Raw genomic sequence first — 14,936 nt, forward strand, 5'->3', positions numbered from 1 at the left:
TCACAAATATTTTTCCCACGGTGCTAATCATGGTATTTCTCTAAGTTTTACACAGATGATGTCTCAATTTTTGGCAGATATAGGTATCATTATCAATAAATTTATACGTAATTAACTAAAATACTTCAATAATTTTATTACCATTGGCATAGAGGTAAAAATTCTTCAATCCGAAAGGTTTTCGTTGCAAAAACCCCTTTTACTTTTCTTAAAACGAATTAAATTAATGTACGCAAATTTAATAATGTCTCACGGCCCTTGGCCCCACAGTTTCTTATGACGACTTAAACTCCCAAAAAGCAAACAGCAAACAAAATATCAGACAAGAGGGACTTAGAATTTCAGTCTTTATATCGGCATGGGAGAATTTTAATCCGTCACTACCTAGAAAAACTATTTTATGGGCGTTAAAGGTTCATCTTTGAAAATTATGACGGTCGAAGGCTTTTCAGCACAAATATTTGTGTTGAATAAACGGAAAAAATTAAAATTGAAAATTGTAATTTATAACTGTCATTAAAAACGTAAAATTACGCTTTTTTGCAACTATTTCTCGAAATTTTTTCATTTTTGATCACGCAACGTCCCTTGAGCTTGGAAAATTCCGTGGACCTCAAAGTATATTTTAGTAGGAGGGATAAAACAGCCTTAGAGTTTATATTTTAGGCATCTCTGTTCAATGCAGCTTATGCGGTTCGAGCCATGCAGACTTTAGCGTGCCACTTGCACCACAGTCAGGATCTCGTGCAGTCATCTCTCGTTTGGATTAGCCTTGGGTGATCTTCAAGCCATCACGACCCGATTCCGTGCGATTTCTAAGAAGGCACTTGATACCGTGTCTTCTCCACAAAGACCTACCAATTCGGTATCGTCTTGAATATTTTTAACGCCGTTATCATTCCATTTCGGTTTGTAACTTCAGGAAGCATTTCTCATGAAAGATTCAACCCACGGCGTAGACCGGACAATTCTCTTATGTTGACTTATATTATTCCGCGAATGAAGGCATAACACCTTTCCCGCACGCCCGAGAATATTGCGGGTGCCAAACCGTTTTGGAGCGCGTTTGACCACGCGCTGATCTGTTCCTCTCGCCAGCAGACAGCATCCCTGACCACAGTCCTTTGACTCAGTGACCTTGCCCTCTGTTGAATCCTATACAGTGTCATCAACTGGATAAAAAACAGTGGAGGCAGCTACCAGCCAGCTAGCGATATTTTATACCCAGTAAGTTTTTCATCAATAATGATCAGCTTTTCGAATATTAGGTTGACGTAGCTCTCAACAAAAACCTTCAGCATGTTAACTAAGCCCTAAATACCCGGTGGTTCTTCCTTTAAAAGAACCCATTACTGCATCTCAACCGTTATCACCTGAAAATTATTTTGGCATATAGAGTAAACCTTTCCCATCATATGTACCAGTATCTCAAATAATATAAATAAGATACATATAGGAAAACGCCTTTGCAATGGGTTTCTATTTCTAAAGTTAAGACTTCCGCAAATATTGAGTATTAACTACATGTGTATCATAGTATGCGCCACACTACATAGTTTCTTTACCTGGTATTGAAATTCCGAGGTCTTTCTCTGCGCTTTTGCTTGTACGTCGACGAAAGTCAACATCATAGCAGCATGCCACACTATTAGGCCGACTAAGTTTTTTTGTCTTCTCCTCAAGGTATTTACTTTCTTTCTATTCTTTCAATAAATTTCACGTTTCTGAAGACTCCTCTGTTGCCTACTCGGTCAGTCTTTTCCACTTTAATCATTTTCTCGCAGCACCACTTGCCGAGAAAACACACACAGCATTTTCCCAGTTGTTATGAATTATACATTGGCAACTAAATGCATAAATATCTTAAATTCATAATAACCAGATATTTACGACTCGCGCAATAATCAAAATATGTGCTCATCGATACCGTGAGTGCGTTTTGATAAATGAATTCATTTTAGGTAAAACAAGGTGGGTTATATGAGAGGGAATTTTCGGAAAGGCAGTTGTCATTAATGAATAACATTTTCTCAACTGAAAAAATGTGAAAAAAAATTCCCTTTGGACTAAAAAATAAACTACAAGGTTAAATTTAGTTCCCTTCACAAAAAAATCATTATCTAATCCTTAAAAAAGCTGCTTAACGCTTAAAATCGCTAAATTTTTCAATGTCTGTGATAATTTTGAGTATTTAGCTAAGGCCATGGGTCAGTGTTGATTGATAAATACCCACAACCCACTGGGTCTTCACCCGGCCCGCATCCCTCTCCCTGACCACTCTCCTTTGGCTTTGACCTTGGACTCGCTTATACCCCCTCCCACGGTCATATGAACTGGAAGACCACCGTTTTTCCTCGCCAGAGCAATTAACCTATCCATTCCCATCCTGCAGCGGGGTTTAACCCATAACACGCACGACTTTTCTCAGCCCTGTAATTAGACTCCCATCTTAGATAAGTACTCAGTCTTCCAGCTCTCTATTCACTTATCTGTCTTCCAACTTTTTTCCGACTGTTCTTTCCCAGTCCATTCTCAAGATCTCCGGTATCGTGAGTTCCGTTTTCACCAACTCGTCAGCAGCAAATCCAGGAGCTGAACAAGCTTCAAACAAGTGTTAGCAAATATTTTATAATCTATGCTATGCCTTAAGAGGTCACTGAACCAGAAATTACTCGAAGGAATCGTTAGTTCTTACTGCAAAAAATTATTCAATATACATTTATAAGTAGTTTATATCTTGCTTTTTTTCTTTGATTCGAAATTGGACAAATGTTTGCCTTTATCTCACAGTAGGTAATTTTCTGTCATTTTCGTCATAAAAAATTGCTTTTCTATTGAAAGCTGTCCATAGGGCATTATTATATTCTTTCCCTAACGGGATAATTCTAGCCTGTAATCTAAAGATCTTCCGACTGCCGTGTCTCTTCAAACTCATTGTGAATAAAGAATGATCAAAAATGAACTTTTGATAAAGCCACCGGCTACTAAGATCCTTAACTGCATAAGATGCCTGTCTTGTTTTTATTTAAAAATTAATTATGGTGAAAAATAAGGATTGAATAAATATACTCTATATGAATCAATTGACATCCGACTGTTTTTTTTAATCGGTCAAATTGAAATAAATATACTTTAATAGTTTTAATAATAATAATACCATGCTCTTCAGCTCTCCCACGAATACATCAATATTCCGCAAATTTGAGACAAAAGAAATTCAACTCCTCCAGTGTCATAATTAAATCCTTTTTTCATACAAAAAGTTTTCATTTTTCTGTTTAATTCCCGTCTACATGAAATCTTTTTGTGGATAGCTTGAGTCGTGACTTTGTGATACTGCTTCATATTGACTCAAAAAAATCTTGTCGTCAGGACACCATCGACATCGTCCTAACGATATCACACAACGACGAACCTGGTCGAGACTTTAATTATCCATGTGAAATTTACGAGGTTTTTCGATTCAACACAAATCTATTCTTGCCGTATTTGTTTATTTAATATTCCTACAGGTTGGCTATTCCTTGCAGGTGCCTCTTTACTCTTATGCAAAACCAGTATCCCCTACCTCTTTCATGCTCAGTCTGGCCTTTTTTTCACTTATCGAGAGCTCCACTATACCCCACGCCCGACATATAAAAAAAAAACAGATCGCCTCTTTTCCTGCGTCCGTGCCCAACCCACACCTTCCCCTTCTCCTCATCCCCACCCCCTCTCCATAACCTCCCACCCCGACCACGAAGCCACATCGGGCACTCCCCCCCTTATAAAGCCATGGTAACGGGTTGCCCACCAACCCATAACCATCAGACTCAGCCGTGAGCCTCGACGCATCCGACAGAGCATACCTTAACACGCATAAGACTTTTGCGAAGGAGAGTCCTCTTCTTCCCTCTCATTCGATACATTTCCTCCTAGCTCCCCGCAAGAGTTCCTCTCAAGTGTCGGGAAGTGAAGAACAGTCCGTCCGTCGAAGGGGAAGTTGACGGAGAGAGGGTAGGGGAAGTGGGAGTTGGAGAGAGATTTTTCGCTTTTAAGAGAGGGAGGTTCTGAGTTGACGGAGCTTTAAGGAGTGAGAGGAGCGACGGGAATAACGTAACACAAAGAGGCGAGAATTCGTCAAAGCCGTACCCGCGACAGAACGACCAACACACGTCCATCATGCGTGCTCACACAGCCCTCCTAATCCTGTGCTTCGGGACCGTGGGACTTCTGGCTGCTCCAGGTGAATATTTCGACTGTTTTTTTTTTTAATTTCCATAATTGATTGCTATAGAGGCGAAAATTGCCGGTGCCGGTTCGAGAGGCGAGACTTGGAACGTTTGACCTTTCCGCAGCAGAGCAGGTGGCACGCAAAATTTCGCGGCCATGGTCAAAATCTTCTTCCGCGTTTAAATTTATAGCCCTCTCTATTGCACTTTGACTATATTTCGACATGAATGTTGTGGATTTTTTAAAATTTGAAATTGCTTGTGATTTTAAAATATTTTAAAATTGATTAATTATATCATGTTTTTGTGCATTGAATTGCGTTTTCTAATCGATGTCACTTACAGTTTCGTTGGCAATTTAAATAATTTAAAAACAGGTGAATATAAGGAAATATTTTTGCCGCTATTTATTTTTTCAGTGTTTTAAATTTCTTAAACTATGCATAAAAGAAAAAAATGGGTACAACCAGAATCGACATAAGAATTTACAAAACAGCTACTGTATTTTTTATATAGCTTGGAATCATTCAAGCTACAAATATAGTACTTTACTTTTTCACTAATGCTATAATTGATTTATTGATTCTGACAGTAACAAGCAATGTTTTGTGGTATAAGAGATATTTTTGTTTTCGTTACTCTTCTTCAGCGGAAATCAATCACATCTCTACGGGTGTAGTGACGTTTGGGTAAATTATTTATTCCTCAGTTTCCCATCGAGGTAAATTTATATTTTTCCGTAATCTTACTCCTAAGATGTTTTGTCATTGTGTTGCTGTGTTTTTTGTCATTTTTATTGAAATCGTTGTCAAAATCCGTTAGATTGCGCAAAAAGTTCCGGTCATGCATGACATTAATGTGGTAATTGCTTAAAAATATCGATTTCATGACTTTTAAAATGAAATATTTAGTTTACCGGTACATATTGCTGCTTCATACGTTTGTTGCTATAAAAAACATACGCAAGTTAATTTACCCAATTTTTAAATAATAATAGAAGTTTAAAGACCAAAAGCAAAATAGAATATTAGCTATTTAGGTTCTAAGGGCATTGGGTATGAGGTCGAAAGCAGCGAATAGTGAATATATTTCCAAGGGCTCATGCTCATCTACAGAAGTGGGATGACTTCACTCTCACTGCTTTGCTAATCTTTGGAAAAGAGTGATTTAGCAATACGCTCATAACAATGGCCGAAGGAAGCATCTTCATGGGATCTTTTTTACGAGCAATAAGAATACACAATTATCGTCATATTTCGCATGTTATAAGGAAAAAAATGAGTAACCAACTATCCAAACATATTTATTTTAACACTTAAAGAATCGCACACCCAAAAAATGGAATAAAACTCAAAAATGTAGTTATCTCCAAATAGGAGAGGAAACAAGAGAAAGCAATTACCGACCTTAAGTCAAACAACGTGGTCACCAAAATCACTCGTTACTGATTACACGCAAGCTAAAAGCAATTAGAGGTACTATCTCAACTACCAAGCAAACGAGCAAAGCGCTCTACTCCGACGGCTTTCATTTATGAGCACTTGTTATTTTTTGTAAGACGCATTCCCATCGACCGGTATGAGTCTGGTTCTATCTGGTTCAAAATATTCTGGTTCCCTCGAACTGAAGACGATTTGGTCTCGGGCAATTGCTTTGGCGTCGATATTTATCTCAGGTCGTCGTACCTCTACGCTTCGGAGCCACAAAAAAAGTAAATGTGATGCAATTGCGGGCTTTTCTCTTACGGACAACAACCTAGAAAGAGTCGCAAGGTTAAGTGGCGATTGGTGTAATTTTCATCCTAGACCTTCTTGCTTCAGTCGTTCACGATCGTCCTACGATTCCGGAAAACTACTGTCGCCGAGTTCGAGATGTGTTTTCCTCACGAGAAAACTTTCTAGAAGAAACGTACTTTTGAAACAAAGCGCATGCTAAGACGCGATCGCACAATAGCATGAATATGGTACTGTTATGGATATTTTATTCTTTTTGGTGAAATTTTAATCATTTCTTTGCGTTCTCTTATATAAATTTTTTTCGCTTATTTTCACAAAAAATCAGTATAAATTATGTAAAGTCATAGTTTCACTTTTTCACTCTTTTATTTTCCATGATCGAAATGTTTCACATAGTTCAGCCAGAAATCAACACTTATAGAAAATATTCTTGTTAAATAGAATAAATTCAAACGTCTTCCACAAAATTTATAGCTCCATTGTACAAAGTTTTTGGTGGTAAAAACTATCCGATCAGCACCGTACCATAGGTAATCAATGTAAAAGTTAACTAGAGAAATAAATATGTCCTGAGTATGATAAAATTATTGCGGTCAGCTAGGCATTCAATGTCTCAAAAATTAATAAAATATGCATAACATCCTGTTATATTTTTATATCAAATGATGCTCCTGTGGAATAAAATTTTTATGTATTTATCCTAAAATATTTCTTATGCAAAGTAAATTGCGGTTATTAAATAGAGAAATAAAGGTTATACCTAAAGTATACATGCATGTAAGGAATCAATTGAGGTCAAGATTTATAGAAAATGAATAAGTCTTAAAACTGAAATATATCGAATGACTGAATTTTTATTGATATTTAAGTATTAACTATAATTAAAGAATATTTTACTGAAAAAATATGACATGCCAGTTCGTTATGAGCAATCAAGCACGGATATGGAATTCAGATATTACTCTCTTTTTTTAATTAAACGACACAATACTGCTGCTAACACTTGCATGTTAATAGCCAAGTTAATTCATACCTATCAGTTAATACCTGCCTTAAGTAATTTTGACGACATTAATAAACTCGAATGACTTTTATCTTTTCCAATTTCCTTCAATTTAAAAAATGTTCAACTACTGGCAGTACCTCAATTGAATGTCTATCATAAAAGAATTTTTGTTGATGCGAATCACGAACCATTTCTTCAAAACAAAAAAAAACTTTTACGATCTTGTCTGCTCGTTCAGTTTTGAAGGAATATCTGAGTGTCAAAGGGAACAAATTCTATTGATATTCCTGTTGCCCGATCGGTTTGAGGCCTTGTCGCTTGAAGCCATTGTTGAGGTGTTGAGCCGCAAACGTACTTCCTCCGTATGCATTACTCTGCTTAAGGGTCGGGGGTGGCTTGTAAATGGCGAAACGTGCGCCGATTGTAATGATTATACACTTGAATGGCAGCAGATGGAGTTTAATGATGCTCTTTTTCAGCTAAAATCTAGTCATAAATTTAAAAAGTTCAATATTGTACCTGAAATATATGTTAAAACAAATATTAATAATATAAAAAGACATTTACACGAAGATTAAGACAATCCATGCATTTTTAAAAATTATCAATTACTATTGCTGACACCTTTCGCGTTAGATATCATAATAATTAAATACGTATAATCCAATGCTTGCTAGCCTGTTTGTATTATGATATATCCAGCCAATCGTCTTCTTGTTTATTTCATCATAATATTTCAAAGATCTGATAAGTATTGGTTTATATAATAGTATTTGGTCCATCCATACATGATAGAATTTTGAGGTAAACGGCAGATTGGAAAACTCTGGATAAATTCATCATTTATGTTAGAAAAACTGTCAGATTTTTAAATCTCATTTAAATTCAGCTGCGTATGAGTATTATCGATTCAAATATGTGTCCAAATATCAATTACGTTAGACTACATGTAGAATCTTGTTTCGAACTGAAATTTTTCTGGTATGAGCATTGAAGAATCTACATCACCAATTATCCTGCTCTTTATCAAAATTGTCTAAAAAGAAAGATACAAAAAAATGCCCGTGGTTTTCAATGAAATGGAAAACTGGCTTCGCTTTGCCACCCATTGTCAAAATTCACAGTCAAATCGTGAGAAACGTCCTGCTCGTAATTTGTAATTTCGTCACAGGCGATACGAGGATGCTGACAGGGACGTTTCATGATACCCCAGACTAAGAGGATGAGGTCGTGAGCCTACCATTGGCTCCCGATCGTTTGAATACCGGTCACACCGTCCGAGTATTTACATGTGTGCGAGGACGTGGTCAGCAGAAAGGGTGGAATGGAGGAGAAAGGGTGAGAGAAGAGCATGTGAGAATGAGAGGGGTGGATTGCTAAGTCAATGCATTCCCATTGCCCATACGGGAATATGAATAAGTGGCGGCGCCACTGTACCTCCGTTGATTGTATCCAAGGTGCCAAAAGTGTATGCATCATAAGCACGAAGAAACGGAAGAGGTGACGAGATAAGGAGGCCTATGGTTATTTTATTAATTTTTTCGAGGAGTAGCGACATCATTCTTTCCCCTCCATAACTCTAAGAATGATTGAAAAGATATGACTGCGTGGACAATGAGTTTTAGGACGATAAGATCTCGTACAATAGGAATCCAAAAATGACTTATGGGTGTTTTCTCACCTTCAGCAAACGTTTTCTCATCCCAGTGCCAGATTCTGAATATTTGTTTTGGATTTTAAGCAGATACATTTCTGATTCTTGTTATTTCTGTAGTAGTTTTGTGTACATGTTTACCTATAATATTAGTGGCAGAATTACATGAAATTAACTTTTTAAATATATTGGTGGGCGTGTTCAAAATATATGTGTTTATGTCCTAATTAACGAAATCGAAATTACGAATGGAGGCTTTCACGGGACTCAAGTGCTGAATCCATCTTCTGGGTTATTCCCACGTTCCTGTTTATCAGGTGACTGTAGTTTCGTACAGGGTCGCAGCCAGGAATTAAGGGTGGGGGGTTTAGGATAATACCCACCAGGATAAGCGGCAGGTCCTAGATTAACAAATTGCGGAATTTTATGATAAATGGTTCAAAATGGTGATTTTCACTGCTTTCTGAGGGATGTATTATTAATCCTTACACTCTTCTATTAGTAATATCAATCCAATTAAGTAAAATGGATTTAACTTAAAAATTTCTCTGAGCTGTGGGGGGTTTTATCCCCCAATCGCTGCGCCACTGGTTTCGTGAGTACTGATGTTCTCGTAATCTGGCTGAAGGTAGGTTACTGTTTTTTGTAATATAAAGAAAATCGAAACATTAATCACGCACAATTTTCAAATTATCATTGACCTGAAGAAGCGAGCTGTAGAGCTCACAAAACTTTTGTGACTTGACAAACAGCAACGCGGGAGTAAACTGGAAGATGGGCTCAAAACTTGGAATTGATTTCTTCAACGATAGTTTTACTTTTTAAATAATATATATTGCCAAATTAAAACAATCGTATTTATTACTCATGACTAATATCAGCAATCGCAGCTTTAAAAAATCACAGCCATTAATTATTGGTTATATTCAGTGCCATCATTAACCCAGAATTTCTCGACGCTTAATCACGTATTGTGGACAATAATTCTTCCTCTCCTTTAATAGAAAATGCAGACAAGAAAAGCAAAATTTTAAAAAAATATTAATGAAAAATATTTTGTGCCGTGACTACATATTCAAGTGTTAGTAACAAATTTCTCTATTTATAGACAAAATAAATAAATATCATAAACGTAAGTTAACGGGTTTGAATCAGTATAAACTTCTCATAGAGTTTAATATTCATTACCCACTTCAGAGAAACATCTCACAAAAAACAGATATCTTCTATAACTTTGCATAAATAAATTAACGCCAATGAATGAATTAACTTGGAAGCGGTAGGAGCTTAAAATTTGTCGTTCCCATCTTTAGCTATCCAATTTCGAAATCGGAGGACACAATGAAGAGGAAATTGGAACCATATAATGTCCCTCTGGGAACTCTAATGGTTTTGGAGATAATCTAGCGTGAGATGGTCATTCCCATTACCTATCCCACGTAGACTAGACTCAAAACCTGTTGTTTGAGCCCGTGACGTGAAAGACCGTGACTTCCTCCCACCCCATTCCTCAACAGGCTTGCCAGAATATTTCCCTAGAGGTTGCCTCACGGGAATCTAAATGGATAGATTTGGCGAGGCGAATAGCTTCTGACTTTTAGGTCAGAAATTGCCGCGCGTGCGAACCGAGATCCACAAAGAAGACTTGAGCTGCCAAAATCTATTTTTCAACTTTAAGTCGTCGTCATCGGCATCACAAGCTCAAGGGAAGCAGGCTACGGGTCATTTCAACTGGTCACATCGTTGTTACGTTTCCGCATCAATCAAGCCCTTTGACAGCGAGGTGTGGTCCGCTTTCTCATTAGTAGTACAAGTTCGTAAACCTCTGGGGGTTCCGCGAGCGAACGCATAACATTACCAATAGCGGCTGGGCTGGAATCATCGTAAGAAGCTTCTTTAGATACGGACACTAAGGATACCATACTGTAGCCAATAAAAAAATACCCACTTAATAGGAATATAAAATCGATGGAGTCAACGTCACTGACCCTGGATGATAATAGGGTAGGGTATCCGATAATGTTTCCGCAGTTTTGTTTTATTCATGAAGTAATAAAAAGTCCTAAAGGTAGTCCTAAACTGTCAAATTTTTGCAAGCAAAACACACCGGTCGTATGACTTCAAACTTGGCAAAGATATGGAAGTTGTTTCACCGAATTCAAGCAACATCACCATGTTGAGCTTGGAATTTACGTCGATCTTGGTAAATGAATTGGTATGTGTGTGTATTTCAGCAAACCAAATTATCCACACAAATTCCAGACACTATGAGTAGAGAATAGATGCTCACAAATGGTGAATCAGATCTTATACTCATACTGATGAAAATGGTCGGAAAGGCTTTGAAAATAAAAGAAAGTCTTTGATAGTTTCAAACTTTAAGGTACATTTTATCTTAATCTATTCACTTAATTATTTTGAAACGCTGACTCGGTTATTTTTCTATTGTAGATGAATCTGTATTATCACGGTTCCTTCGCCAATTGAAAGTGAAACAGCGCATTAAGGTGACAATGACGATATTTTGATAGAGTAAAAATTTGTCGCGTGGCGATAGCAAAATAAAACAGAAATTTTGACAGTGTATCTGTTTTAGTAATAAATAAATTTTGTAAACTGCTACCTCATAAACATATTCCATGGCCTGGAGCACTTCGAGTAACTTCAGCACATGTGTAATGTAAGTGTGAGTTGAGATGTTAAATTCTTTCTTCACAATGGTTAATTTTTGTGCTTAATGCTTTTGACCAATTGGGATGAATTTAATCAATTCCTGATCTCAATAAACTGACACTTGCGTATATTGATAGTATATATCCTTTAACATCGTTGGGATTGAATTTAATCCAAGAAAGTTGAGGCTATTTCAAGCATTCTTGGACTGATAATTGGCAGATATTGAAAAGCGCTATATCATACTAATTCATTCCCTAATTTCTGAAACATAATATTCCTCACCTTAAAAAAATATGAATCCATAGTAAAAAGAAATGACACTTGTTTAGAATTGCCATAGAGGTAGTTGCACTTTTTCTTTTCATTCCGTGGCGACGCGATCTCAGCTTTTAATGCCACGTATGTGTCTGAAACACATGTGGTAAAAGGTATTATATTAACAAGTATGGGTCGTCTGCCCCAGAATTAGAACAAAATCAGGTAAGAGAAATATGGTTTGCAACCCTTGCACAAGAAATAGAATGCTTCCCATCTTATGTTAGAATGAATACATTTCTCCAGAATATTCCACCGTGCAACAAATTTTAATTCAGCCCGAAATCGGTGGAGAGACCCGAGAAAATGTCATTCATGCGATTCTCTAGTAACGTGTTAAATCAAATATAACGCCTTAGGCTCCTAAACTGTTGAATTAGGCGTTTAAAACTATGTTACCATACAAAGTTAAATGCCCTTAAATTTGATATAACCGATCAAGAACGAGGACAAGACCTGTCAATGATAAGGTTTTAACCCATCGTAACCCAATGTTGCTTCTAACAATAAGTTACATAATATTTTTTTTTTATTTTTGGCTTTATTCAGGAAATATGTTAACTACTTGATTTTTGGTCTGTAAAATTAAATGGCGAAATATAAATCTGCCACAATAATAATGAATGAGAAGAAAATTTTTATATTTTTAAAATGAGAAGTCTCGAAATTTAATTTTTCCCAGAAGCAGCTCTGGTTTAAAAATAGTTAAATAAGGAAAGCTAGCAGATATGAGTTTTGTAGTTTTTTATTTATTTTTCATGATAATTTTACATGTGATTGTGGAAATATTGATTTTCATGGAGCTCAGTTAAAAGTTAGTGGTATTAAACCGGATACCAACCCCCAATATAGAAACATGTATTTGGTATATTTAAATTAGGAGTCGAAACAACTATTTCCCTTATAGTCAAATTTATTTTCCACAAAAGTAAACCGTCTTGCTATTTTGTTCTCCTCCTTCAGCGTAGTTAAATTTAAAAACGTGAAATAAGCTTCCAGCTGGATTAAACAACATTCACTCATCATAGTCGATAAGTAAGCCATTTCACATTCGTGTTTCACGGATAGTGACCTAATAGGTACGTAGGTAATTTACCACTTATTTCCCTTTGTTAAATCCAGCGGGGATGAAACGTCAAGATAGGTGAGGGGTGAGCATCTTTATTAGTATATTCCTTTTGACTTTTAGCTTTAGGTCATGGATAGATTCTCCTAGGTTGCATTCGAAACGGAGAGGTAATATTTCCCTGCGAGTGAGCGGTCGGCCTTCGAAAAATGACGGAAAACCAACCCGGGAAATTAGCCATCGCTCTCCCAGCGAGCGTGAAGGGATGTTGATGTTCTCAGCGGGAGTTGGAAAGCGAGTGCTCCGGCTCAGCGTCAAAGGCGAAGAAGCGGGAAGCTGGCTCTTGGCCGTGAGTTGAGCCGTGAGTCGTGAGTCCCCACACTCCTCGCCGCTAGTCGTGAAAACCCGGATGTTTTCTCATCTCAACGCGCGCCCCGATCTTCATCCTCACCCCGTTCTCTTCATCCCTCATCCCAAAGCACTGTGCGACCATCCCCTGGTACCCATCGCCGCACGTAAGCACCACCTCGAGGCTGATGTAGCGATTAAATTTAGCGGATTCAGTTTCTCGAGGAAAAGGTAGATACTACATGATAGTTATAAGATGCAAACAGCAGTAGTAATTTCTCACACCATTTAATTTGCTCGACCGGTTTCTACAAGTCATTATCAAAAGCTGTTTCTTTGATAAAGCTTTTGATAGCACTTGATAACGGCATTTAAATGCTGAAACCGGTTGAGGGAAAAAATAGTGTGAAATATTACTACAGCTGTTTGTATCTTATTACTATAGATGAATTTCCACAAAGTGAACTCTTCAACAATCTGTGTGATGTACTAAATGAGAGATTAAGATTTTAGACTATATTATCACATTTCGAAAGCGTAAAAAATCACTTGTTTAATGCAGTAAAAAGACGTCATTATGTGGAAATAATTTCACGCTTTTCCTAAAGCTTATAATTTACCGGCCTAGGTCATAATTCATTATTAATTTGGCAGTAATATACAACGAGCAACCTTATAGACAGAGTCTGAGGACTTTTACGCAGAGTTTCAAAGAAAGAGCGATAGTTATGCGGAAATAATTTCACGAAACAATACTCCACAGAAAGTTTTTAATTTATCGACCTAACTGAGAAGTCATTACTGGGGAGGCAATAAATGCCAACAAACCATTATTTCTGCCAACAAAGCACATTACATCCAAGCCACCTCGTGCATGGAGCGTGTAGGATCAGGAGAGGATGAGCGAGAGGAAAGAGCCGCAAAGAGAAAAGGCAGCGCCAGAATCAGTAATTCGAGTCATCATAAGGTTGGTGCAAGATATAAATCCTCAATTTTTAGATCAATGCGGATGATAAATATATTTTTAAAAGGCTACTAATGATGAAATTAATTGATACTAATATTCATGAGGAATAAAAATTAATTTTTAGTTAAGAGAATTTATGGTTATGATTTTCCATTCAATGATATAGATTTTAGATTTAATTTTATGTCAATCAGTGGACTAATATATGAAAGCGGCTTTACATAAATTGTGAAAGTTTGACCCACAGCTTTGAATTATTTATGGGATGAGAAACACAGTTTGCATTAAATTCTGTAAGGTATTTAGTAATAAAAGGAATACGGCATGAATCAATGCATACAATATTGCATATATTGCATTGCGATATGGAAAAACCAGTTGAATATTTTTCACTAAAATCTCTTCAACAGCAAAAATTTGTACTATTTTGCATCGAAAATTATCTTCTCGTTTATTTTCCGGCTTCATAAAGGATTCATTACAGGTAGAGCATCACTTTTGTGGACCTATGTATTAGGTAATAGAAATTTTTCTCGTTTTTCTCACTTAGCTGTTCAGCATGCATGTCACATTCGAAAGCATGGTTCGAGTGATACAATCAGTACTCTTCGAATTGGTTGAATAACACGAAAAACAAATAACGGAAAGTAATCTCACTTTCTTCCAGCATTCTGGCAACTGATCCGATAGTGGCACGATATATATCGACACTTTATGGGAATCTCGGTAATCGAGTCGGATTGAATGGCCTAACTACAAGAGAAGAATCTAGAAACGTATTTATTTCTTTGAGAGAGCAGAATATTTCGACACTCGGATCCGTTACGTGTCCAAAGATAAATGCTTCGCCCATCGTCAAAATTACAAAATATTACTTTTGATCAAAATTTCGTGATGTCAAGTTGAGACGCATGGCGATTTCATCGTTCATTGAGTAACTTTTCTCTCAATTTTCTT

General features: G+C 36.8%; 1 protein-coding gene across 1 annotated transcript in view; it reads left to right on the forward strand.

Annotated features, from left to right (window-relative positions):
- Window positions 1-3,788: 3,788 nt before the first annotated feature.
- Window positions 3,789-14,936, forward strand: part of LOC124153864 — a 34,419-nt gene continuing 23,271 nt past the window's right edge. Inside the window, exon 1 of the mRNA XM_046527245.1 lies at window positions 3,789-4,225. Within this exon, the coding sequence (XP_046383201.1) occupies window positions 4,162-4,225 (64 nt within the window). The 5' untranslated portion in view covers window positions 3,789-4,161. The remainder of the gene's footprint in view (window positions 4,226-14,936) is intronic.

The sequence above is a fragment of the Ischnura elegans genome, chromosome 2, assembly GCF_921293095.1.
Source record: "Ischnura elegans chromosome 2, ioIscEleg1.1, whole genome shotgun sequence".
NCBI classification, from domain to species: Eukaryota; Metazoa; Arthropoda; class Insecta; order Odonata; family Coenagrionidae; genus Ischnura; species Ischnura elegans.